The sequence below is a fragment of the Mercenaria mercenaria genome, chromosome 9, assembly GCF_021730395.1.
Source record: "Mercenaria mercenaria strain notata chromosome 9, MADL_Memer_1, whole genome shotgun sequence".
Classification (NCBI taxonomy): Eukaryota; Metazoa; Mollusca; class Bivalvia; order Venerida; family Veneridae; genus Mercenaria; species Mercenaria mercenaria.
The window spans coordinates 66,226,948-66,253,271 of NC_069369.1; the positions used below are offsets into that span (position 1 = coordinate 66,226,948).

The window sequence follows — 26,324 nt, forward strand, 5'->3', positions numbered from 1 at the left end:
TAAAGAATAGAGCTCGAAAACAAAAGTGTATGCATTTCAATAGGAAACCGTTTTTCGAAATGAAATATGAAATGGTTATTGGATGTTGAATTTATAAACTGAAATGAAATGTGCGATTCAGACATTTTTATCTAAAATCAAAGTTATTTCTGTCTAAAACGACATCACAATATTAGATGTCCATGCAGATAGGAGGCAATTTTAAAATAAAAAAAAATGGTTACTATGGTGAAACTAAATCCGTTCTCCAAGGTCGACAAGATATCAACAATGAAACCAATAAATCAAAAAATAAATTTATGTCTAAATAAGTTAAAGACTATTTAAATACATAAAAATGTGTTATAGTACAAGTATTGTGGTTTCGATAAATTGTAAATGAAACAACCAACGTCAGCTTTGAAAACACTCGAAGACAGCTCTCAGTTTCTAAAACCGTAAATATCAATAATTCAAACAAACTATTCATTACTTGTAAACTGTTTCAGTTAACCTATATTTCGTTACATCATAAAATCATAAATATTTATCATTTAAACAAACTTTTCATTACTTGTAAACTATTTCAGTATAGCTATATTTCGATTCATTCTAATATCATAAATATTAACAATTAAAACAGACTATTTATTGCTTGTAAACTGTTTCAGTAAACCTATATTTTGGTACAATTTTTCCACTGAACTTCCACTACTTTCAGATTCTGTTTCATCGTCACAAGAATACGTCTTTCCGTTTAAAGTCCGCCGTATCTTTACTTCATTGTCTGTGTCATTTTTTCTAGCTTTCCTGAAGTCAAAGTCACCAACAGCTACATATGTGATATTGTTCTTGTACCAAATATGATCTAGTTTGTTTTCATCTAAATTGCGTAATGTTTCGTAGTCTTTACTTTTTCCTGCTTCCAACTTTTCATAGTCGGACTTATCATGCACATTTTTTCCTGAGCTTACATTTGGATTGTTGTCGCTGCTAGAGCTAGAAGAGTAGTTCGTTGGCGTTTGAGATTCCCTGATACTTTCTTTTCGATTTGAAGGATCTGGTGACGTCACATTAATAATCGTCACGTATTTATCTTCTCGAAGATCACTATAATCGTATGTAGTGTAAGTTCTACTACTAAGTCTTCTGTTTTGTTTGCTCCTAGATTTCCTAGGCCATATATAACCATTTCCCTCTCCCTCTATCAATCTTTCCACTTCCGCCGACCAGGATTTTGTGGTTCCGGTAAGAACTTTCTTTCTTCCAAATATATTTGTATCCTCAAACGATGTGCTCGTGGACCCAGCAGAAGTGGAAAGAATAGATTCTTTGCAGCCATTATCAAATTTAAATCCTTCGTCAAGTTTTCCAAGACTTCTGTAAGTATCCCCCGAGGAAATTGTTGCTAACCCGTTATCGTCTGTTTCCCAACTGTTTCGAGCAATCTTTTCACCGTAAAGCTTGCTTAGCTTAGATTGTTTTGGCTTACAGCATTTAAACCCTGGTGTCAAAGATGTAAACCCTGTATACAATGGAAGTAATAACAATGTTATCAGCATGACTAGAACCAGCATTGCTCGTTCCAAAAACAGCACCACTAGAATACCCGAAACTAAAGCAAAGAGGGAATATCCCCATAAATGTTTAAAACTAGATACGAAAGGGTTTGAAATCTTAAATTCCTCTTCTACAGCTCTCTGTGGAATCCACTTAGCATTCAGTGAGATATTTGCATACAAAGCTCGCCAAATACGAACACACCCAACTAGCGCTTCGGGAGTAAATTGTAAAATGGATGCCACTGTTTCTAATATCACATATTTGTAGTTCTCACGGTTACACGTTGCAAACTTTGGGAACACTAGCACACTAAACATGACTATTATGATAGAAGCATATCTGTACCTAAGATGAACACTTATATGCAAACAGATATATAACAATAGAGCAGGTTTCATCAACATCTGTCGTAAGGCAGAATGAGCAATATACGAGGTGATAAAATCTAGCTTTGACTCTGTTTTTACTTTGGTTTTGTTAAACTTTGATCTTTGCAATCTTTTCTGAATCCACCTCATTGGTTTACCAAATCCATTCTTCCAGAAGTACATGGCTAAAAGGATTTCCCCTCTGTTCCATCTTCTTTCTCGAATGTTCCATGTTACGTAATTGTGACTCGGAGCCTCAAGTAAATAAGTACTACCTGCGTACAAAGGCTTCAACAATGCAGCCTCGAAAGTATCATGACTAAGCACATCAACAGGGACTCTTTCTATCAAATCATCTTTACTTCCTATGACGTAATCAATGTACAGTTTGTTCTTTATCAATGCTTTACCGAAGTATGAAGACTGGTTGAATAAAGCTGTTATGGCATTGGTCATCGGCTCATATATAGCTTGTCGCATAGACTCTAGATGCATAAACATAGTATCGTCCTTTGAGCAATGAAGCTTTATTGAAGGTTGGATAATACCTCTTTCTGGATGAGCTGCCGCTATTTGTAGGAGATCAAAAACACCACCTCTTGGTACTCCCGTGTCCGCATCTAAAACTAAAGTATAATCAAATTTTCTTTCTAATATATTCGAAACATCTTCACTCGAATGGAACAGTGGTTCGCCAACTTCACGTGCACATTTTCCATAACAGTTACAATCACAATAAGAAAAGGCTTCGAACTCGCCTTCCGAAAGGAGCATTAGATCTTGGTACTGGCCACATTTTCTTAATACGCGACTTACCCGGTGTACAACCATAAATTCACGAGCATATCTGTCACATATATCTTCTAAATACTCTGTAATGAAAATGTCTTTCTCGATATCAACATACATTGCCCACACATTGTGAAGGTGAATCGGATCAACAAGGTCGTACTCGCCTTTAGCAAATGCAAGACCTTCACGATAAAGGTCGTCATACAGTATAGCACGATAAGTGTCACGGATTTGTAGCTCGTATTCTCGCAGCTCATCGTCTGTTGTTGCACTTACCAACACAGCTGATACATTTGGACTCAAGTTCCCTACATAGGCCATGTACATAGTTTCTATACATTCTAGAATATCGTCCTTGCTCGTTGCTAGGAGGTTGTAATTCAAAATAACCGTCAGTCGGTCACAGAGCGCGCGCTTATTTTCCCGCCTTTCACCACCAATTATTAAGGTGGCTATCGTTTGAACTGGAAATTCTAAAACCGAACCTTGCAGCACACCCAGTACCACTACAATAAATATTCCATTGATCGTATCTGTCAAAGTCCAGTCAATATTTATGATATTAAGGACTATACAAATAAGTGCGATGAAAATCCAGCACGAGAAGTATAGGAACACACGTGACGTTTTCTTCATCCTCAGTCTGTTGAGTTAAGGTGTCTCTATTCCCTGTACACCTCATTGCACGAGCAACATATGGCACTATTGGTTGCAAAACACAAACTGTTGTAAAAATTGGAACACGTTTTGACAAATATAGTTTTTATCTGTTGCTGTTTAACTGCCCGTTTTCAACATACGAAAGCGTATACGACGAGACATATTGTCCTTTGATAACTTTTGTGTGCTTAAAGTCCACCATGTTTTTCCTTGGCAGCTTCTAGTATCTCGATCTGAAGAAAACAATGAGAAAATATTTCAGTTCATAGCTAATTTCAAAAGTTTTACAAAAATCTTCAATACTTAAAACACAAAAGATTGATGACATTTTCTTTGATTGTTGGCTAGGCATTTTGAATAAATTAACATAAAACTGTTATCGACTGTTAACGTAAAAAAAAAGTTACGTTTCTTTATTTATCTGTTTCAGTCCTTTGATATATTTATATACTCTTACAGTGATGAATGAAATTTCAACCTTTAATTTCAAGGTTTGCAAAAATCTTCAAATTTACACCGTTAAAAAAGGTAATTAACTCTGATATATGTCGATTTAATTTGAATAACGTTTTCGTATTATCCTTGAAGGTATGCCGTAAGTTTGAATTAAAAGTCAATGCATTAATACAGAGAATAGTTTATGGATGACATCATGTACTTTTCTAATACCACTTGTTTTGTGCATTTATTTATGTAGACATCAAGTACAGATGTATATCTTGCAATGTATTCTGTTTATACTATTACTATGTCTCCCACACCACTGTGGTAGGAGACATGTTGATTTACTCCTCTGTGTGTGTGTATGTCTGTCTGTCTGTCCGTCTGTCTGTCTGTCACAAATCTTGTCCGCACCCTAAGTCGAACATTTCTCATCCGATCTTACCAAACCTGAACAAAATGTGTTTGCCAATAAGTCATCGGCCAAGTTCGATAATTAACCGAATCGGCCCAGGCACTTCAGAACTATGGCCCTTGAATTACCGAAAATACTGACGCCAGTGAAACAGGTCTTAGTGCATGGTTGACTCAGATACATAATGGAGAAGAAATGCCAATCTAGTTGATTAGGCAGTTGTGGGAGACATGCGCTTTACTCAAAAGCAGCTCTAGTTACGTTATGATTTTACCAATTTCTTAATTAATAATGATACTATTATTATATCAGACCAGCTTCTGGTACCTTCGAATGTCCATGAGAATATGAGCCATGCCATGGGAAAACCAACATAGTGGGTTTGCGACCAGCATGGATCCAGACCAGCCTGCGCATCCGCGCAGTCTGGTCAGGATCCATGCTGTTCGATAACGGTTTTTCTAATTACAATAGTCTTTGAAAGCGAACAGGATGGATCCTGACCAGACTGCGCGGATGCGCAGGCTGGTCTGGATCCATGCTGGTCGCAAACCCACTATGTTGGTTTTCTCATGGCACAGCTCATATTTAATTTTTGAAATGCTGGTTCAAGTGAAAAATCTTTATTTCAAATTCACAAATGAGCGTTATGACCTTAAAGTCCTAACTGACCTTTCTTCTGTTCAGTCGAAACAAATATAAGGGTTCTTAATAGCATGGCTCCCTGGCTGCATGGTTATTTTTTATATTAATACTGCAAACATTTTATTAGAAACTTTTAAGCCTCTAAAATAGCACAGTTTTATCTGATGGCTGAACCATACAGCCTGGTGAAAGATGGCCAGTGTAACTTGAGATTGCCCCTGTAAATTATTAACTACTGAGAACCCTATCAATTATGAGGCAATTAACTACCCTATGTAATGACAAGTTCTCCTTACCAATTTGATAGGGGTCATTTAAGAAAACATCAGATGTTGATATTTTCTAGAAGAGTTCATCATTCAACAGTTTACTAGTAAATGTAAAAGTGAAATATTGTATGTGGATAATCATTTGGAGGTAACATAAACTCAGGAACTTTTTTAATGATTTTTTTAGGTTTTAGTAAATGTTAAATATGGAAACTCCAACTAAAGGAAGTGTTTACTGTTATGGTAAAATTAACCCTTACATAAAAAAAGTTCAAATATATTTTATGTGGAGAAATGAAAGAAAACAGAAAAGAAAGACAGCGCTTGTGTGTCATGGTCAAGAAAAAAGACTTGTACTGGTACACAATTGAGCAATTTCTGGGTACAGTGCAACCTCTGTAAAGCAACACCCTTTGGGAGATACAAATTTTGACTGTTATGTAGAGGTTATTGTTCTGGAGAGGTAAATTTGATAGTATATTTCAGCTTAGGGAAATTTTGATGTGTAGGAAGTTGTGTAAGAGAGTGCTCTGGAGAGGTATGAAGAAAGATGAGTATTTGTGTATTTCCTTAGGAAATTGAGGAGTATGAAGGTGTGTAAGAGAGCTGCTCTGGAGAGGTTATTATAGAAAGATGAGGTAAATTTGATAGTTATTTTCAGCTTAGGGAAATTTTGATGATGTTATGGAAAGGCTTGTGCTTAAGAGAGGCTGCTCTGGAGAGGTTATTATAGAAAGATGAGGAAAATTTGATAGTATATTTCAGCTAAGGGAAATTTTGATGATGTTATGGAAAGGCTTGTGCTTAAGAGAGGGCTGCTCTGGAGAGGTTATTATAGAAAGATGAGGTAAATTTGATAGTATATTTCAGCTTAGGGAAATTTTGATGATGTTATGGAAAGGCTTGTGCTTAAGAGAGGGCTGCTCTGGAGAGGTTATTATAGAAAGATGAGGTAAATTTGATAGTATATTTCAGCTTAGGGAAATTTTGATGATGTTGTTATAGTAAGGCTTGTGCTTAAGAGAGGGCTGCTCTGGAGAGGTTGTACTGTATTAATATTGTTTCACTGGAGAAAAGTTTGTATTTTAAATGAATTTGTTGTTATTAAACAAAGAAAAAACAAGAGCCATGTTAGACATGGCTAATCCCCCCGCCGGGCATATTATAATTGAATGCTAAAGTTCCTGGCAAGTTAGTGTCTGAAAGTATTAATTTTGGGGAAAGCTTTGAAGAACCGTTTAGTTGTGGTCCGCATCAGGGGTTTTAAAGATGTGGAAGAAAGAATAAGTCAGTGGTGAGGTGGTTTACTGCTAAATTTTATTAATTTTCATGAACAGTATAGCTATGATGTTTTTCTATATGGCTACTGTAAAAAGAAGGAATGGAAAGCTAACAGGGAACAAAAGTGCCAGAATGTCACAATATACGCCTGTCACAGAAAATTTGTTTACTCTAGCAGCTGTATTTGCAAATGGAATTTTAATTTTGTGGTTGTTTAGTAATCATTGTAAGTCTTTTGTTTTTCTAAGTCCACAAAAAAAACTCCTTACCGGGTAGAGATACCTTAAAATACACCTAAAATTGAAAAGTAACATCTATGTTGTACCACAGAAAAGTGGTCTTGTTTTTTCCCTACGGTCAGTTATAAAAATGTTACAATATAAGTTATTTATAGTAACAACTAAGGGAAGTTAATCTTTAAAAAAAAAATTGTAAGTCCACACAAAAATCTTTACCAGGTAGAGATTGGTCAAAATACACCTCAAAATTGGATGTAGCATGCATGTTGTACTACAGAAAAGTGGTCTCGAATTTTCCCTACGACTAGTAATGAAAAAGTTACAATAAAAGCTATTTAAAGTAACAACAAAGGGAAGTAATTCTAAAGAAGGGAACTGCGCATGACACTTCGTCTCATGATGGTGTATAATTGTGCCAAGTTACATCAAAATCCCTCCATGCATGAAGAAGAAATGCTTCGGACAAAGTCATTCTTGTATCTGACCTTTGGCCTCTAAGTGTGACCTTGACCTTAGACCTAGGGACCTGGATCTTGCGCATGACACTCCGCCTCGTGGTGGTGAACATTTGTGCCAAGATGTATCAAAATCCCTCTATGCATGAAGAAGAAATGCTCCGGACAAGGTTTTCATTCTTGTATCCTTTGACCTCTAATTATGACCTTGACCTTAGACCTAGGAACCTGGTTCTTGCGCATGACACTCCGTCTCGTGGTGGTGAACATTTGTGCCAAGATATATCAAAATCCCTCCATACATGAAGAAGATATGCTCCGGACAAATTTTTTTTAAGAAAATATGATAAAGGGGAATAATTAAAAAAATAGACAAGGTAGAGTTATTGTTCTTGCATACTGCACTTTCTCCCAATGTGTTCTGTCAGTGTATGAAGTTTGAAGAAAATCCCTCCAGTACTTTTGGAGTTATGCTCCGAACAGATTTTTTTAAGAAAATAAGATAAAGGGGAATAACTCAAAAAATAGGCAAGATAGAGTTATTGTTCTTGCACACTGCACTTCCTCCCAATGTGTTCTATCAGTGTATGAAGTTTGAAAAAATCCCTCCAGTACTTTTGAGTTAGGCTCCGGACAATTTTTTTTGAGGAGAATAAGACAAGGGGAATAACTCAACAAAATAGGAACGGTAGAGTTTTTTCTGCACACTGCACTTCTCCGATGTTTATACAGATGTATGAAGTTTGAAGAAATCCCAGTACTTTAAGTTATGCTCGACAAGACCGTTGTGGACGGACGGACAACGGACGCACGCACCACGCAGGAGAGATTTCTAATATCCTTGCCTATGCGGGTATATAATGAAGAGGTGCTGGTGATAGTTTAAAAGTACTAAGAGCTTGAATTCTATTTTGTCGACAGTGAGATGTCTTCAGTACACACAGTTCTGATGAAAACAAGTAGTAGTTTTTTTCAACTTTATTCAATGACAAATGACAGACTGCTGGACTTCATAGTTTAAAGTTTAAAGTTAATGAAATTTTAACACAAAGTTTAAACATGCAATCACAGTCGTGACGAATGTGTGTATTAAAAGCGGTTAAATTTAACTATTTATATATTTATGTCTATGTTTTTGCAGTGACAACTGATTCTTAACAGAGCAGTCGTAAGACAGCAATTCTCTATTTAAATGTTTTCCAAAAGCAGAATTTTACACTATTTAAAATTAAATAATTATAGTCATCCAGTACTGCATCGTTTTGGAGATGGGAACTTGATGCAAATTTACTTAACAGGATTAGTCTAAAGTCTAATTGTCTAATTTGGACAATGCATTCAGGATGGGAGTCACAATAGGTGACTCAACAATAATGGTACATTGTGTGCTGTCATAATGGAAAAAAAGCAAATGCAGTTGGGGCAATTTCTAAAGTTAAGCTTTTGCCACTGCCAGTTGTTCAACAGAATAAAACATAATTTCCTTTTAAATATTCTTTTACAACATGCTCTTGGTTTGGTCTTATTTGTTCATATTTTACAACTTTTAAGTATAGCTTCATCCATTTCATCATTAAAAGTAAAGTTTAATTTAAAATGATTTAATTCTTGATCATAAGATCACAATTCCTCTGATAAATATGTAAAAGCACATTCCTGTTGTCTGATAAGCCAATACAAGCTGATGGCAGGCCATAAATCGGTAAATTAGCTGCAGTTCATTAAATGATGAAACCCTTAGGTAACACCCCACAGTAATAGCAGCAGATTGTCACTAAAAGAAATTAATGGGAATTTGTTTCACAAATTTGTGAGACACTGGTAGCCAACTTTCACCAGTCCCTATGTTTGGAGCCAGGGGCAATAAAAAATGTCAATGTAGAAACAACCTTCTGGAGTTACTTCCCTCTTAATGAACAAAACTTATATATGTAAATAAGAACAAACATAGGGACGAGAGCCAGTCTAGTTCTTATACATTACGAATAGATTTACTTCCAAAACGTGTGTTAGGGATTCGCCTGACGGAGATAATTCTTATTTGCACTGCCCAGTAACTTTGGAATATGCAGGGTATACAGATTGATGGTCTGTGTTCAATCGACAGGTTTAAACTCCTCAACTGATCGTTCAAATGTGATGTCTCGTGGTTTTTACTTTAGCTGTTAAACTTTGTTCTGGTTTGCTTTAATGTTTGTAACGTGGCTATTGCTTTTGGGTCTTTTTCCGTAATTTAGTGTGTGTGTGTGTGTGTGTGTGTGTGTGTGTGTGCGTGTGTGCGTGCGTGCGTGTGTTGTGAATTTATGTTTCCTCTGGCTTTTGTCAATGTTTCTAGATGTTCATGTTTACTTTTTAGTATATATTTTTACTAGGTGATTGAGATCTACAAGTTGATTATTTGCAAACTTACTTAAGGAATTCAGTAATTAGCTTGACTAATCACTTTATGTTACTAAATACAACACAAACAACTATGTTAGTTTACGCTTTTATCTAACTGTCCTGCGAAATATTGAATTTTGGTATTGTATTTTTTGTACCTAAACAGTGGGAATGAAATGCTAAAATACTGTGTACATATATTGCTTAGTTTTTCTTTCTATCAAAGTACATGCATACCTCAAACATTATTCTAAAATACGAACAGCCAAAAACTAAGTAAACAGATTTGTTTTGGTGTTAGTCAAAGTTTCATGTTTTGCACCTGAGGAATGACAACATGTCAATGTACCACTTATGTAAAACTTGTAAACGGAGAAATAAAACTAATTGACGATTGAACATCAAACGAACAGATCTGTTATCGATTTTTTGAATGCATTCACTTCGATTAATTAGATTTATCAATCACTAAAGTTATCAAACCATGCGTGGGCTTCTAATTACTGCCTTTAATAATGATTTGTCCGAACGATTTGTTTAAAGGTTTTTTTTTAGAAACGATAATAAAAAGTTTGTTCATCTAAAATAATTTGTGAAGCTACATCCGGATCTATCTGGTGTTGCATATCCTATTTCAATGTGGAATGTGGAATATTTGAAATAGTCATGAATTCCCTAACCATAAATGGTTGACATTATCAGTAAAACAGAAACTGTCAGACTTATTTTTAAATGACTGGTATTCTACTGTAGAACAATCAAGTAAATGTATGAACTATAGACTTTTCAAGCACTAGTTTTGTTTTGAAAAATATCTTGTGAAAACTCTATCTTAATTTTTGAAATATATTATCAAATTTAGAACTAGAAACAACAAGTTGCCAGTAGAAACTGGAAGCTGGAATAATATTTCACTGAACAACCGTATTTGTACAACTTGTCAAAAATCTATTGGCGATGAATTTCATTACATATTTGAATGTCCCTCTTTTGCTATTAGCCGGAAACGCTATTTACACCCTAAGTATGTAAAGAAACATAATATACATAGCCTAGATTTTTTAATGAATACGGATCCTGCAAACATTTCAGAATATAAGAAACTTTGTTTATTTGTTAAAGAAATTATCATAAAGTTCAAATGAAGTCACTTACTTTTTACTTGAAGTAATTTGTAACCTCTCTCCTTAGCTTTCTCTGTAGAAATATGTTGTATTACGTGCTCTCCCGCAATATTTATATTTATATATATGCACTGTAATGATTGTTTTCTTCAGCCTCGAATATCATTTATAATTGTGTTATTACCTCATGTTGTCATGTTTATTTGCATGATCTGAGTGAAATAAAGAAATTGAAAATTGAAAATTGTTATGAACATAAAATACATTAATTTCTTGTTAAATCCTATATCTGATAATTACTTTCATTAACATTTTGTCAAAGGTCTGAATATTGCTGAATATACACGCATTATCTCTGATGGGTCATGCTGTAGCCATCTGAAGAATTCTATAACTTTGTCAAATTTAAGAAGATCGGATGAAGATTTTTATGACTTTGATATTTTTATTCCCATGAACTTAGCCAGAGCAGCCAGAGTAGCCAGGGTTAGGGTTAGGGTTAGGGTTGATTTCTGGCTACTCTGGCTGTTCTGATTGCTCTGGCCTAATTCCCACACATGGTATTTTTCTACATTTTTGTCGGAAAGATTAGTTTTATGTTTGGGCATTATTTCGACTGAGCATCTTATACTGTTCCTGAACAGAACTTGCCCTTTTTGTTATCATCAATATGAAATCATTTACTTAGGATGTTTTATATATGCCCAATTTCTTTCGACTTATTACGTGTTTTATCATTTTGTATCAAAGTTCGTAAGAACATTACCAACAGTGTAGTTGTTTTGTTTGCTTTTTTTGTTGGTCTGGCGGAGGGGTTGTTGTTTATGATGGTGTTTATGTTATGGTATATTTAATGTTGGGAGAGACAACTTTACTATTTTGATAACAGGCTTCATAATCTTCAACTAATACCATGCTTTCCTTGATTTCAATATTTGTATCTTTTAATCTTACAAAAGGAAGGAATATACTAGTTTAACCTTTAGTCTGCTGGCGGCTACTGGTCCTGCTTTAGCGACTAGTGCAGACCATGATCAGCCTGCACTACTGTTCGTTCGCTATTCAGTCAGTAAATTTTCAGTGAACACCCTTTTGAATAATAAATGGTATTGCCCAAATTAAATGATGGACCAGTCCATTAGAAATTTAGCAGTCTAAGGGTTAAGATGTATTAACTCGAGTCCCAGTCCTAATGTATTGCTTTAGAATATAAATGTTATGGTGAGACATGTTCTTGGTTGAATAAACTGATACTTAATATGCTTATTTAAACAAGGTAATTAAACGCGATATAATACATTATACAACCTGTTCTGAATACTTTACGTTAAGTCGTAAATCCATTAAAATCTGTGTTTTCCATCAATCAGGCCATGTTAAAGTCCCATAAGGCTTTAAAGTTTATGTTAAAAACAGATGAAACAGCTGTCCAAATAGATGTTATGCATAATTACATGGTAGAGAAATTCAAACAGCTAGAATGGTAAATCAAGAACGATGCATTCTATAAAACTTTCTTCTGTGTAAATCAATATTCAAACCTTTGAAAATATTACAGAAAACAATTATCGAAAATAGGATTTAACAAGGCATAAATATATCTTACGTTCATAACAACAGATGTGGCCGCCATTATGAGCCTTTAACCTCAATCTGACTAAAGTACATCTCCTATTACGCTATGCATAGGATCTGAGAACGACCTATTCATAGCCTCGTTCTGACGACCCTTTCGCTAGCCAATCAGAGCCTAACTTACAACATTTTGCAAATCTACCTGTAGCCTTGACTTTTGATATTTACAATTCTTGCGACCATGCCTCGCGAAATTGACGTTTTCTTGCCAAACTTCTACGAAGTGGACTTATATGTTTTTAATTGTTTCTTTAATTGCAATGATACTGGTAATTTCTTAAATAGATGTAAAACATAAGAAATAAACCTATATGTTGATTATTTTTTATTCACGCAATTTGTATCAAAACTATATTTCATATGTAAAGTTTGGTTTTAATTTCAATTATATCGGTTTTACCGTAATTAAAAACAGATTATCATCTCTGGAAGGAAAGAAAATGGTATGAATTGTAGTCAAACTTTGCATACAAAATCCCATACACCTCAAACAAATGACATTGAACAGTTGTCAAAGTTAATTTGTAGATTATCAGAGGATGTCAGTTCATTGAAAGGTAGTCTGCATGATCGCATTGATAAACTTGAATCCACGCTTGAATCTCGTATTACTCAGAAGTTTGCAAACATTATAGATAAAAGGATGAATAGTGAGGTTTCTCGCATTAAGAAGGATATTGATTCGCAGATGCAATCTTTCAGAGACGATATCCGCACAGATTTAATTGAGCTTGATGAAAAAGTGGCACACTTAACAGTTGAAACAGTGAGTAAAGAAGACAATTATAGACTTCTAAACGTGATTATACGGGGACTACCTTACCACGAAGGGGAAAATCTAAATAGGAAAGTGAATGACCTGATTCACGACGGTTTGGGTTTGAGAAATATTCATATTGTGAAATCTGAAAGGAAGAGTTCAGGTTCTGATGCTAAACCTGGAACTGTAATTGTAACTCTGCAATCAATTGATAACAGAAAAGATATTTTAGCTAGAAAGTCAGATTTGAAGGCATCTACAAAATATAAAGATGTATTCATCATGAAAGACCAATCATATGAGGAGAGAACTTTAAATAAAAATCTTAAAGTCATTGTTGGTGCTCTTCGGGAGGGTGGCTGTGAAATTCAGCTACAGGGAAACCATATCAAACATAACGGCAAGCGAGATCATCCAAGGAACAATAGTGATCGTGCAAATTCTCGTGATCGCAGGGATTCAAATAGCCAAAATAGAAGTAAAAGTAGAGACAGACATTTTTCTTTTTCAGGGCGTGATAACAGAAATGGCAGTTCTCATACAAATGTAGATAGACATGATTATTCTTCAAGGGGTGCAAATAATAACAATAAAAACAATCAAGGTCATTACAGAAATGACAGACACTCTGATAGACTTGATTACATTTCAGGCTCTCGGTCCAAGTCCAACATGAAAGGTCGTGGTGATGGCAATAAACGCGGGAGAGGTCATGGCTCCAGCAACAGGAGGGGGCATTTTTAGGTCAGCGCAGGTTTTTGGAATGTCCGTGGATGGAATATAGACAGTAGTTCGGATAATTTTAAACTTAGGAAGCAATGTATAGATTTTTTAAACTTTGACATTTTAGGAATTGCTGAAAGTCACCTGTTAGGCTTAGATACTATTGATCTAGATAATTATATCTGGTATGGTAATAATAGGAAAGCGCACAAAAATGCAAAACGCGGTTCAGGTGGAGTTGGTTTTTTAGTAAAGAGTTGTCTTTTAAATGATTTCAACGTAAGCATTTTAAATAATTCACATGAAGGAATAATGTGGTTAGAATTAGCTCACAAGCATGAAAATTATTCATTTTTTCCATGTGTTTGTTATCTTCCTCCTGAAAATTCATCACGTTTTTCAGATGCAAACTCATTTTATGAAAACTTACTTAGTGATATTTATCAGTACCAAAATAAAGGATTAATCTTTTTATGTGGTGATTTTAATAGCCGCTGTGGCAATAATGATGATATTATTGCAGGTGTAGATAACATTGTAAGTCGTGATATTGTTGACTTTACTTGCAATTCATATGGTGACATGTTGATACAATTTTTGATTGACTGTAGTATGTGTATATTAAATGGGCGAAACTACATATGTAATGATTATACATCAATTTCATCAAAAGGCTGCGCCGTTGTTGATTATTGCCTTGTCACACATGAAAATTTACATTATTTTTCAGATTTTAATGTGACACATATCTCTGATTTATTGAATACTATTGGTATACATAATTGTTTTTCTAAAAATATACCTGATCATTCTATAATTTCATGGAAAATCAATATACCAGACACTGAACAATCAGATAATTTGAATAGTTTTTCAGATGTTGAGGAATGTGTAGCTCCTTATGACAGATTTGATTTAAAAAATATTCCCTCTGACTTTTTACTTGATACTTGTACTCTAACAAAAGTTAATCAGCTTATTGATAGGCTTGAACAGGGATTGCGTACACAGGGTGATATTGATACAGCCTATAGTGGCTGGTGTGAAATTGTGAAGCATGAAATGTATGAAAAGCTGCCTCATAAGACAATATACTCTGGTACTACTATTACAAGGAAAAACAGAAACTCGAAACCGTGGTGGAATCCGAATTTAACAAGTATTTTTAAGAAACTACATACGGCTGAAAAGGAATGGCTAAAATGTAAAGAAAGAGCCAGAAAAAACAATCTTAAGCACATATATGTATCTATTAGAAAAGAATTTGATAGAGAGGTCCAAAAATGTAAACGTTTCTATTGGTATAAGAAGCAGAATGATATTTTGTCTGACCTAAATGATAAAAATACAGAAAATTTTTTGGAAAAGTATTGGGAAGTTGGGTATTATATCTGACCGTAATATCTCTATTCCTATGCAAGTTGTTCTTGAGAATGGAACTGTTTCTTACGAAGTCAAAGCTGTTTTGCAAAAGTGGAAAAATGATTTTTGTAATTTATTAAATGTAAAAACTGATGATAATAGTTCTACAGCTCATGTTAATTCTTTTACACATAAAGTATCTTGTGACACGCTTGATAATGGAATAAGTATATTAGAAGTTGTAAAAGCAATAGAAACAGCCAAACTAGGTAAAGCAGCAGGGGTTGACAATATTCCTTCAGAGGTTCTAAAAAATGATTCTTCTTTGTTTATTCTGCATAGCTTGTTCAATGTATGTTTTGAAACAGGTCAGGTCCCTTCACTCTGGACGAAGAGTATCATAACCCCTATTCCCAAAGCAAGTTGTAATGACAAAAGAGATCCGCTCTCTTACCGTGGTATATCACTAGCTGCTACAATGTATAAAATGTATTCTGGTATTTTGAATAACCGTATTGTATCCTGGACTGATGAAAGAGATGTTATTGTTGAAGAGCAAAATGGCTTTCGAAGTAAGCGTAGCACTGTAGATCACATCTCTAGTTTGACAAATATCATTGATACACGCAAGAAAAACCGTCTCTCAACTTTTTGTGCTTTCATTGATTTCAAAAAGGCCTTCGATTCCATTAACAGAAACCGCCTTTGGCAAAAATTAATTGAAATTGGTATATCAACCAAAATGCTATCGGCAGTAAGATCTCTTTACAGTAATATCTCTTCATGTGTACGACTTAATGGATATTTTACTGACTGGTTTTCTGTCAATACAGGCTTACGTCAAGGCTGTTCATTGTCTACTGTTCTTTTTAATATCTACATTAATGATCTAGCATTAATGTTGAAAAGTACAGAGAAAGGTGTCTATATTGATAATCAAAAGGTGTGTATTTTGCTTTATGCAGATGACATTGTCTTGATTGCTGAAAATGAAGCTGATTTGCAATTCATGTTAAATATGTTAAATGATTGGTGTAAAATTAATTGTATGTCTGTTAATACCAGCAAGAGCAATATTGTACATTTTAGACCTACCTCTGTTCAAAGATCTGATTATTTATTTGTATGTGGTGAATCAAAATTAGATTATGTCAGTCAGTATTTGTACCTTGGTATTATGTTGACAGAACACCTTGATTATAATGTAACAGCAAAAGTTGTTGCCCAGAGTGCTGGACGTGCCCTGGGTCTTCTCATTGCTCGCTTTAAAAACAATGGAGGCTTACCATATGATGTATACACAAAACTGTATTATTCAATTGTTGTCCCAATTATAACATATGGCTCCTCAATTTGGGGAACTAAGGTATTTTCATGTATAAATGCAGTCCACCACCGGGCCATGAGATTCTACCTTGGAACAGGAAAATATACACCAAATGTGGCTGTTTATGGTGAAATGGGTTGGAAGCCAATCCTTATAGATCAGTGGACTTCAGTATGTAATCATTGGTATCGCTGTCTGAGTTATGAAAATACACGTATAAATAAAAAGATCTTTAGCTGGTCCTTTAAGAAAGGTAACTCAAGATGTAAGAACTGGCCATTTATTGTTAAAGAAAAATTTAAGTGTTTAGAGTTAAATGACTTCTTGCAATTACCTTTCTCAAGAAAACGCTTAATTGAAACTATGTCTACTGTTTTGTTAAATACTCATTTAGAAAAATGGTCTACTGACATTTCAAGATTAACTGGTGTCAATGGTGCTGGTCAAAATAAGTTACGAACCTACAGAATGTTTAAGAATGAGTGTAATGTAGAACCTTATTGTAAGTTGCTTATGCCTTTCTCTCATAGATCTGCATTGTCTAGATTCAGGTGCGGTGTTGCACCCATAAGACTCGAAACGGGTCGTTACGAAGGTTTAACAGAAAATCAACGATTGTGCCCATTTGGTTGTAATGCTGTAGAATCCGAGATACATGTTATTCTATGCTGTCCGCTTTTACTGTTGAACGAAGACTTCTATTAGAAAAGGTCACTTCTATATTTGTAAACTTTGGGAGTCTAAATGACAATGATAAACTGGTTCTGTTATTCACACATCCAAATTTGATAAGAATAGTTGCAAAAACCTGTAATGATATACTTAAAAAAAGAAGTAATACTTTATATAATATAAACACAGTTTAATGTACCTGTATAGATAGGCTTTTATTTATTTATAAATTTTTTTTACTAAATTGTATGTAGATTCTTTTAAATAATTACAGTATTTTAGTGTTAAGTAAGAGATATCTGCTAATCTGTTCTCTACCAATCTGATTGGTGGGGATACTTGATTCTTTAAGCCATTTTTTACTAGCGCACATTTAGTGCACCTGTCTAATCTGGTTCAGTGTCTTATAACCCTTTTTTTTTAATTAAATTTTAGGACACATCTTTGTGTTATGATTAGCAGACATGTCTTGCTTTTTACTGTAATATATGAGAATTGATTTATGTGAAATATGTGATATGTAGAAATTTTATATATATAGTCTCTTGTAATTCAAATTTGAGTGGCCATTTACTTGTGTTTTATTATGTATATGTCATGTTTTTATACTGTAAACATGTAAATGGATGAGACTGAAATAAACAAATAAACTGTCTCATATATGGTAAAGTCCACATATTTCAATAAGAAATATTAGACAGCTTAGATAGTTTAAATAATGACTATTTTTTATGACATCGAAATGTCCATTAAAAGTTACAAATAGATACTTCCAAAATTTATCGAAATTGCTTATCCAAGTCAGAAAGAATTTATTTAATTGTAATTTTAAAAAATGCAATCAATTGAACTTGCCGCAGTTACTTGACTTTTAGCGGTAATTGTCCGATAATTGGATTAGCACATCTAAATAATCAGTGCATGCACGTGTATATTATTAGCGCCTCTTGCATGACACGTGTGTATGACCACATGTGTATCATTACCATTGTTACCTTACTAATTATCGTAGATTAGAGTCGCGTGTATGTCTTTTCGCTCCGAGATCAAATACAGTCAAAGGTTAGTTTAATAATAACAATTATAAAATTGAGAATTGCCAATTAAATAAAAACATATATATTTTTATAATTATTATATTATAAGATATGACGGCTTTATTCAATCCCGCCCACTAATAAATTAAAATGACCACTGTTTAATAAGCGCCTCCCTCGTATTTTTTATCCAATGGCAAGTGAGCGCCACTTAGAAGTCTGGCGCGAAAATGTCAATTTCGGAGGACGCGGTCTTAATAAATTGTAATATTTTGGTTATAAATTCAAAAAATATATTATCAAAAGTGACCAACATTTAATATTACCTCTAATCTATCATATCTATTTATGAAAATACAAATATCATCGAAATTAAAGCCAAAATTAAGAAAAACAAAAGTCCATTTCGTATAAGTTTGGCGCGAAAATGTCCATTTCGGAGGACGCGCTCTTAATAAATTGTAATATTTTGGTTATAAATTAGAAAAATATATTATCAAAAGTGACCAACATTTAGTATTACCTCTTATCTATCATATCTATTGATGAAAATACAAATATCATCGTAATTACAGCCACAATTAAGAAAATAAAAGTCCATTTCGTAGAAGTCTGGCGCGAAAAGGTCAATTTCGGAGGACGCAGTCCTAATAAATTGTAATATTTTGGTTATAAATTAGAAAAATATTTTATCAAAAGTGACCAACATTTAGTTTTACCTCTTATCTATTATATCTATTGATGAAAATACAGATAACTTTAAATTAAAGTCACAATTAAGAAAATAAAAGTCCATTTCGTAGACGTAAAGTCCATTTCGCACTCTATCCCTACCCTGTCGTAACGTATAGATAGCCGGTTAGCTCAGTCGGTAGACCACTTGCTTTGTAAGCGAGGGGTCCCGGATTCGAGCCCTGGAATGACTGCACATTTTTCTTACTCTTTAACATTCGAACATGTCGTCTGATTGGATAAAATAGAAATAGCAATACTGGAAATCCAAAAAATAAAGAAGACGTATGTGAATGGGTCGCTTTCAGATCTTCGTTTCGAAGATCAAGTACTTTAGTCAGATTGCTTTAACCTATATTTCTTATTTCATTATTTATTATAAAGTATTTTATACAATTATTCATCACGAATAAAAACACTGAAAGAGATGTTACTATACAGTCTAAGGAATCTTGACAAGAAACTGCTCAGCTCTGAGCAGTAACACCTCAGCAGGAATACAGTTATAATTACTCTACAGACCCTTTGATCTAATATACCGTGACAGTCAGCTGGTGGTCAGCAATCGAAGGGATAGAGTGGGGCTGATAAAAATTACAAGCACACAGCAGAAGCTAAACAACATTAAAGAAGACCTATGGGCATAATTTATACATCAATTTAGCAATAATTATCTCATGGTTTCTTTATTTGAAGATTGCTTTTGTATATACAGTTATTGCTAATAAATGATTTTGCTGCTTAAAAATAGGGTGTCAAAATTAAAGTATAATTTTAAATTATCATTCTAAATTCTGTTATATTTTAATTTCAGTTTTTTTTTCAATGTCAAATATAGGTAAAACATTGCTAACAATCAAAGGCCCTAAATAGTTATAGTTTTAAATTATAATATGCAGAGTCAGACTGTAACTAAATATATATTGATAATAATTAGTAACATTTTATGAAAAGGAAACAAAATATGAGCCGCGCCATGAAAAAACCAACATAGTGGCTTTGCGATCAGCATGGATCAAGACCAGCCTGACATTTGATAAGAAGGATGTACATGTCTTATAATGTCTTACTACATGTATAACGTCAGACGGGAAAGAAATGAATTTGGTGTTCTTGAGTCTTCTGGTGGACATTAATTTAAACATCCTGACCTCAAACATTTTATGCTTTTACAACAAAAAAACTTTTTTCATGTTTTTAAAACAAAAAAGTAAAATTAAGTAACAATGATAATTAATAGTATGTTTTAAATTTAGCCAACAAAAAATACATTTTTTTCTATATTCAACTGTAGAATATTAATGATCATGATTTCTTAAATTTTTTACTCGAATCTTTTGAAGATTTAACTCCTACTATGTACTTTGTGTTGAGTTTCTGCAATATAAACTTGCCCATCTTTCAATTTTGACAGTACCTTTTAAAGTTTATAGGGGTATTATTGAAAACTAACTAACTGAATTGCAACAGTGTAGATCATGATCTTGATCTGCAATGGTCCCAGAGGCAAATACTATTGCCACTGCAATTGCCGCTAGCATAATATTTAGAGTTAAAAATTATTAAAAGTACATAGTTTTGAACTTTTGACCTTGCTTGAACAATAATTTAGTTACAAGCTTTCTTCCCAATCGAGCTAAAATACATTAATAAAACCTAACAATTACATGTATACAATTTCTACATGTATAAGTATGTAATATGTTAATTACATACATATCCACGTAGAAGCCATTTCAACAAGGAGGGCGGGGTCCTATTATCATGGGGATCAGGGAGGACATAAATATGAGTCTGGAAGTATGGGTTCAAACTTATAATAAAATTAAATATATCCACAGATGAAATTAGTATAAACAGTTTAGATCCTGAGCTTACATCATATCAACACTAAACTTGTTGGAGGTGGGGGCAAACTACACACTCTCCCAAGCCCTGGTCTGATGCCCTACTCCCTTTCCTCTGTCTAGTATGTCCAATAAATGATACATTTACTATATTTGCACATAAATTGTAGTGGCAGTGTAACCTGCACTTCCATAATCAATTTACATAATATTTGATTGACTTAGGGGTTAATTCAGAGGTTGCTTCCGACTGAGACCTTTTTGTGCGGTGCTCTCATGAATGCTGTGTTTTTGTGCTTTTTAGACATGCTTGAAAGCTCACTGATATTGTAAAATGTGCATCTGGACTGAAGTCGTACACATCACCATTTTAATTTTTCTTCAGGCAAAGAGTTTCAAGTTTTGATCCAGAAAAAAATAGAAAGTTAATGTGTTACAGATTTTTAGATTACAATTTACCAAGATGTTCAACATTATATCAGCCTCCAGTGTTGGGTCATAATTCACTGTGGTCAGTTAGCTTGTCAGTGATAATGGGACAACATGCTGGGCAGCAAACCACAGATATTTTCTGTATCTGACCAAGATTCCTTAGACTGTATATAGTAAGTGTATCTATTTGATATGATGAATGGTACATTTATATATCTCATGTGGAATGGGTAGTAAGCAGTAATCAAAAGAAATTTGGTGAGTAGGGTCGCCGTGTGTCAAGAAAAGATTAATCACTTAATGAACTGTGAGCACTAATTATTCATTTCAGCTGGGAATTATGTCTACATGAATGCAAATGCTCATGAATGACCATGAAATATTTGTGTACGATCTGAACCAGTATATATAAAAGTAAAAATCAGTTTTAGTATTGCTTTATCTACAAGTTATGGGCCAGACATAACATCTTTGACATATATCTGTAGCCTTGACCTTTGAGTAAGGGATCTAATATTTAAGTGGCACGTCTTCCTATTACAGTGAATGTTTGTGCAATATTAATTTAATATCCATCTATGTATATTAAATCACAAAAATACAAAGGTACCTGATTATCCGTCCATTCGTAAAAAAAAGTTATTGACTGGACAAGAAAATATAGGTAAACATGTTAGACCTCAAAGTGTGACCTTGAGCTTTAAGGCGGCAGGGGTATGTAATTTTAACGCAACAACCTAACTTTTTATGGTGAATATCTGTGCCAAATTATTTGAATATCCATCCATTCATACAAAAGGTTATAGACTATAAAAGAAAGATTATGTAAAAATAAAATCTTTGACCTCAGTGACGTTGACCTTTAAGGTAGGGGTATACTCACGAGTCATGAACGCGACATGTCGTTTTGTTATGATGAAGGTTTTTGCAAAGTTATTTCAGACCCATGTATGCATAAAATGTTACAGAGGACACAGGAAAAAATGACCTTAAATATTTGATCTCCAAGTGTGACCTTGACCTCTAAGGTAGGGGTAGGTGTCTTAGACACGACAAGTCGTCTTGTTAATTGTTGTCTTGATATGGTGAATATTTTTTAAAAGTGATTAAAATATCAATGCATACATAAAAAGTTATAGAACGAACAAATAAAATGACCTTAACTTTTTACCTCTAAATGTGACCTTGACTTTTAAGGTAAGACCATGGGTCGTAAACATGTTATGGCAAATATTTGTGCCAATTTATTTGAATATCTAAGCATGCATACAGACTATAGAGCGGGCAAAAACATGACCTTAATTTGAACTCTGTGACCTTCACTTTTATATTAGGTGTAAAGGTCTTGTATGCGACATGTCTCGTTATGGTGGTCATTTGTGCCAAGCTATTTCAAAATCTGATAAAAGCACAACAAAGATGTAAGCCGCACACGATTCTGTGCACTGACCGATGCACTCGCGCACGCACGCATGCACGTATGGACAGGGGTACACTTTAATACCCCAGTCACATTTCCAATGATGAAGGGCAGCTATTCACAAAGCTGTTACGATTCATCATGTCTTTAATTTTATTTTCTTACAGAACAATTTCAATACTAACAAAAACAAATGAGTTTTGGAACAATTATGATTTTAAAAAAGAGTTTTGCAAGACCCACTGAAGCTGACTCAAAAACTGAGACCCGAAAATGCAGTTGTAATCTGTGGCCTGTGTTTCAATGACAAATTCGTGTGTTCGATTATAAATCATAGACCGGTCAAATGAATCCAACTAACTGAGTTTAAGAAGCCACCATTGTGTCATTTCTGTTCAATTGCTAAAGTAAACCTCATACAACAAACACTGAACGGAAATATTTAAACGACCATTACAGGTGTAATGTATCAATGGTTTTATCAATCACAAGATAATATATATTTATATATGAGTACGCCTAAACAAAAGATTAAACATTTAATTAGTTTGTATGAGACTGAAATTAACAGTCAATAGGGAAAGTTCTATTATATCAAATATATTGATGATCTGATATTATAATTAGAAAGTGTGACAGCGGATAAAGGAATGATTGAATATTTGAGGCGAAGAGTATTTATAATTCACACTGAATTAATTATCAGAGAGGTTGAAAGTCGCCCAAATGTGTACTTAATATTCTTACATCATATCCATGCACTATTTTTTGCGGGTATAATGTATTCATGAATAAACTTACTGCACATTCTTACGCGACACTTTAGTTCGATGTATCATAATTTAGTAATATAGTTCGCTTTATTTACATTCCATCACATTTTTTTAACTATTTCAGTTTTTACGCCAATAGTATACGTTTAAGATAAAAAATAATATGTTTTCAATGTCAGGAGATAACATTACAATTATAAAAGAGCCCTCTGGAAGATATCTCTTTGCGTAAAACTGATATCTCTTCATATTTGTAGATAATAAAGCAAGAGATGTAAAACAACTGTCTTTTAAAGCTAGCTCTGCAGGCAAATGTGCCAGCACTTTTATTGACAGAGATAGCTTGAGAAAGACAAGTGCTAGCAATATTGTTGAGGGGGGAGAGGGCAGAAAAAAAATGTAACGTTACAGAGATCCCCATACAAATCAATTTTATGGCCAATCAGATACGCTCAAAGAAGTTTACTTCCGCGCGCGTATATATACAAAGTGATACCTCATTTCAATAAAATGCGCGCATGATATCTCTATAATAGTGTTAAGCTGCCAGCGCTTTTGATTTAAGGCCTACATCATTTTCACATAAGTTTAATAGAAGAATTGTTTTAACGATGAATAAATGTGTAATGTATAGTCTCTAATAGTTCTATATAGAACAGTTATGTACTTTTATATGTATGTTTGTAAATGTATATTGTTATTGTATGTATGTGATAGAGACTCTAATAAACAAATGAAATAAAAATAAGTTATTTTCTAAATTCTAACAGGTATTTCTTTAATCTTGAAACAGAGCACTTTAACTTAAAAAGATATCTTAATTTAAGAGCTATCTGCCTAATCTAAAGATATTTCTTGAATGTAAATTGAGATATCACTCAAAGCCTGACTGATATCTTACTACAAAGACAGATGTTTTTTCTAGAAAAATGAGTTGTCAGTCAAAGAACAGTGATAGCTCTTTTAAAACAAAGTTGTCTCTTAACCCTTACCCTGCTAAATTTCTATAATGAACTTGTCCATCGTTCAATTTGAACAGTACCATTAACTGTTGAAAGGGTTGCTTTTCAAAAAGATACTGACTGAATGGCGAACAGTGCGGATCTTGATCAGACTGCACGGATGGTCGCAAAGGCAGACTCAATCGTGTCCAGCATGAAAGAGATCGCTATAAAATATACTTTTCCTGTGCAAATTGAATAATTAGTAAAACTGGTGGATTACTCTACAAAAATGTTTTAATCTTTGGTCTTTTATTCTACCCATGATTATATAAATAATTCTATTTTAGATAAGTTTATGAATGAAATACAATGAATGTTAGAATTACTTAAGAAATAATATATAAGAATTGTAAAGCTATTAAATGATATTCTGATTCCTATAAAATGCATTGTAACAAGTTCAAATTATGTTTTACAGTGACAACACGTCAAGGCCAAAATGATAGTTTTCATTTAATTGAAATGAACAATTAAATTATGACAATTATTTAACATAAACGTGCAAAATAAGTTGTAAATATGAAGTTTAATACCTACTGGAGGTAACTGAAAACGTCTTGTTGATGCCTTAACAAATTAGGTTCCTTATATGCCTAGCGAATCACGTGTAAACAGGGGATTTCTTTAACTATATACACTGTATAATACTATAGTACAGGGTAGCGCAGTAAATTTGTTTGTTGTTTGTTTGTTTTGGATTTAAACCACGCCAACACAGCAACTTTTCAGCTTTAGATAGTGTGTATGTGTGTTGAGGGGTGGGGACAGGGGAGGCGGAGGCAGCGGCGGCGGCGGAGAATCAAGGCGTCCGTCCGGCCATTATATCAGGCACGGACAGGTACATGTTTAGAAGCTCTAACCTTCCTTCAGCCAGCTCGATGGCTTCCTCATATGAAAAAATTCTATATATCACTGTATTTCAAGAGAAGTTTCGAACCCCCGGAGGCAAGAGGCATGCAATTCGAAGTCAGCAGCCTTACTCCCTATGCAACTAGAGCCTCTGCAGAACACGAGAGCACAAATGCAACAACAGCGTTTGAAGATGTCTTTGACCTAGCAGAAACGTATACTATTAACTTGACATACAATTATATTTTGCAATAGTATCAACGCTGGAAATGCAAGCATTGCTAAACCTGTAGAATAATTGAAGTATATATTATTAAATTGAATATCTACAAGGCACCTGTTAAACAGCATATACACTGGCTTCAACAGTATCAGAATATTGTGAGTTTTGTCAACTATTATATATTCGAAAACCATTGTCGGTATTATCTTTCAAAGAAAAATTAATAGCTGATAATGAATCTATATTGTACATGTAGTGCATTGTTAAACGCATAATTGTTATTAAAACTGTAAAAACTAATACGTACCTTTATTTTTTCTGGTAAATTATATAATCCTGTGTGTGCACAGTTAACAATTTGTTGAATCTCGAGCAATGTATTAACAAACAAAAGATGCAAATTAAGAATGTGGATTGCTTGCTTTCAACTGGTCGTAAATCATTATACCATTTGTCACAATTATTTACAATGAAGGTGCGTTGGGGAGTTTACTTTATAAAATTTGTCATTTCTCGTGTTGTATGTCAACGTATCGACATAACTGTAGCATTAAACCACCATAACGTTACGTCACCGTAAAGAAGGCGTTACGCTAAAAGGATCTGGTTGACAGCGTTTCCGTTCTTGTCCATTTAATATAGCAAAAACGTAATTCATAAATACATTTTAGGTTTAAGTTGTAGAATATATAGTGGGAATGTGAAGCCAAAAATTAATCCGCGATGATGTAATCATCAACTGGGTTGGTCAAACGGTGACCTTTTTGTCATGAACTTTTATTGAATATAGATAGCGCACATTGTCATAAAAGTAAAAATAGATCGTTGTTGAGTTAAATCTTAACGTTTTATTACATATGAAATATGTTTATTAACTTTATGATGTACGCCTTAACGGAACAGATGAACTTTAAT

At 33.9% G+C, this 26,324-nt stretch overlaps 1 protein-coding gene across 1 annotated transcript; it reads right to left on the minus strand.

The window, feature by feature from the left end:
* Window positions 1-280: 280 nt before the first annotated feature.
* LOC123547353 (uncharacterized) lies at window positions 281-25,956 on the minus strand. The gene is made up of 2 exons (XM_045334380.2): window positions 25,717-25,956; window positions 281-3,595 (listed from the first exon to the last, which is right to left on the minus strand). The coding sequence occupies exon 2, from the start codon at window positions 3,336-3,338 to the stop codon at window positions 624-626; it is 2,715 nt and encodes a 904-aa protein (XP_045190315.2). The 5' UTR covers window positions 3,339-3,595; window positions 25,717-25,956; the 3' UTR covers window positions 281-623.
* Window positions 25,957-26,324: the final 368 nt, after the last annotated feature.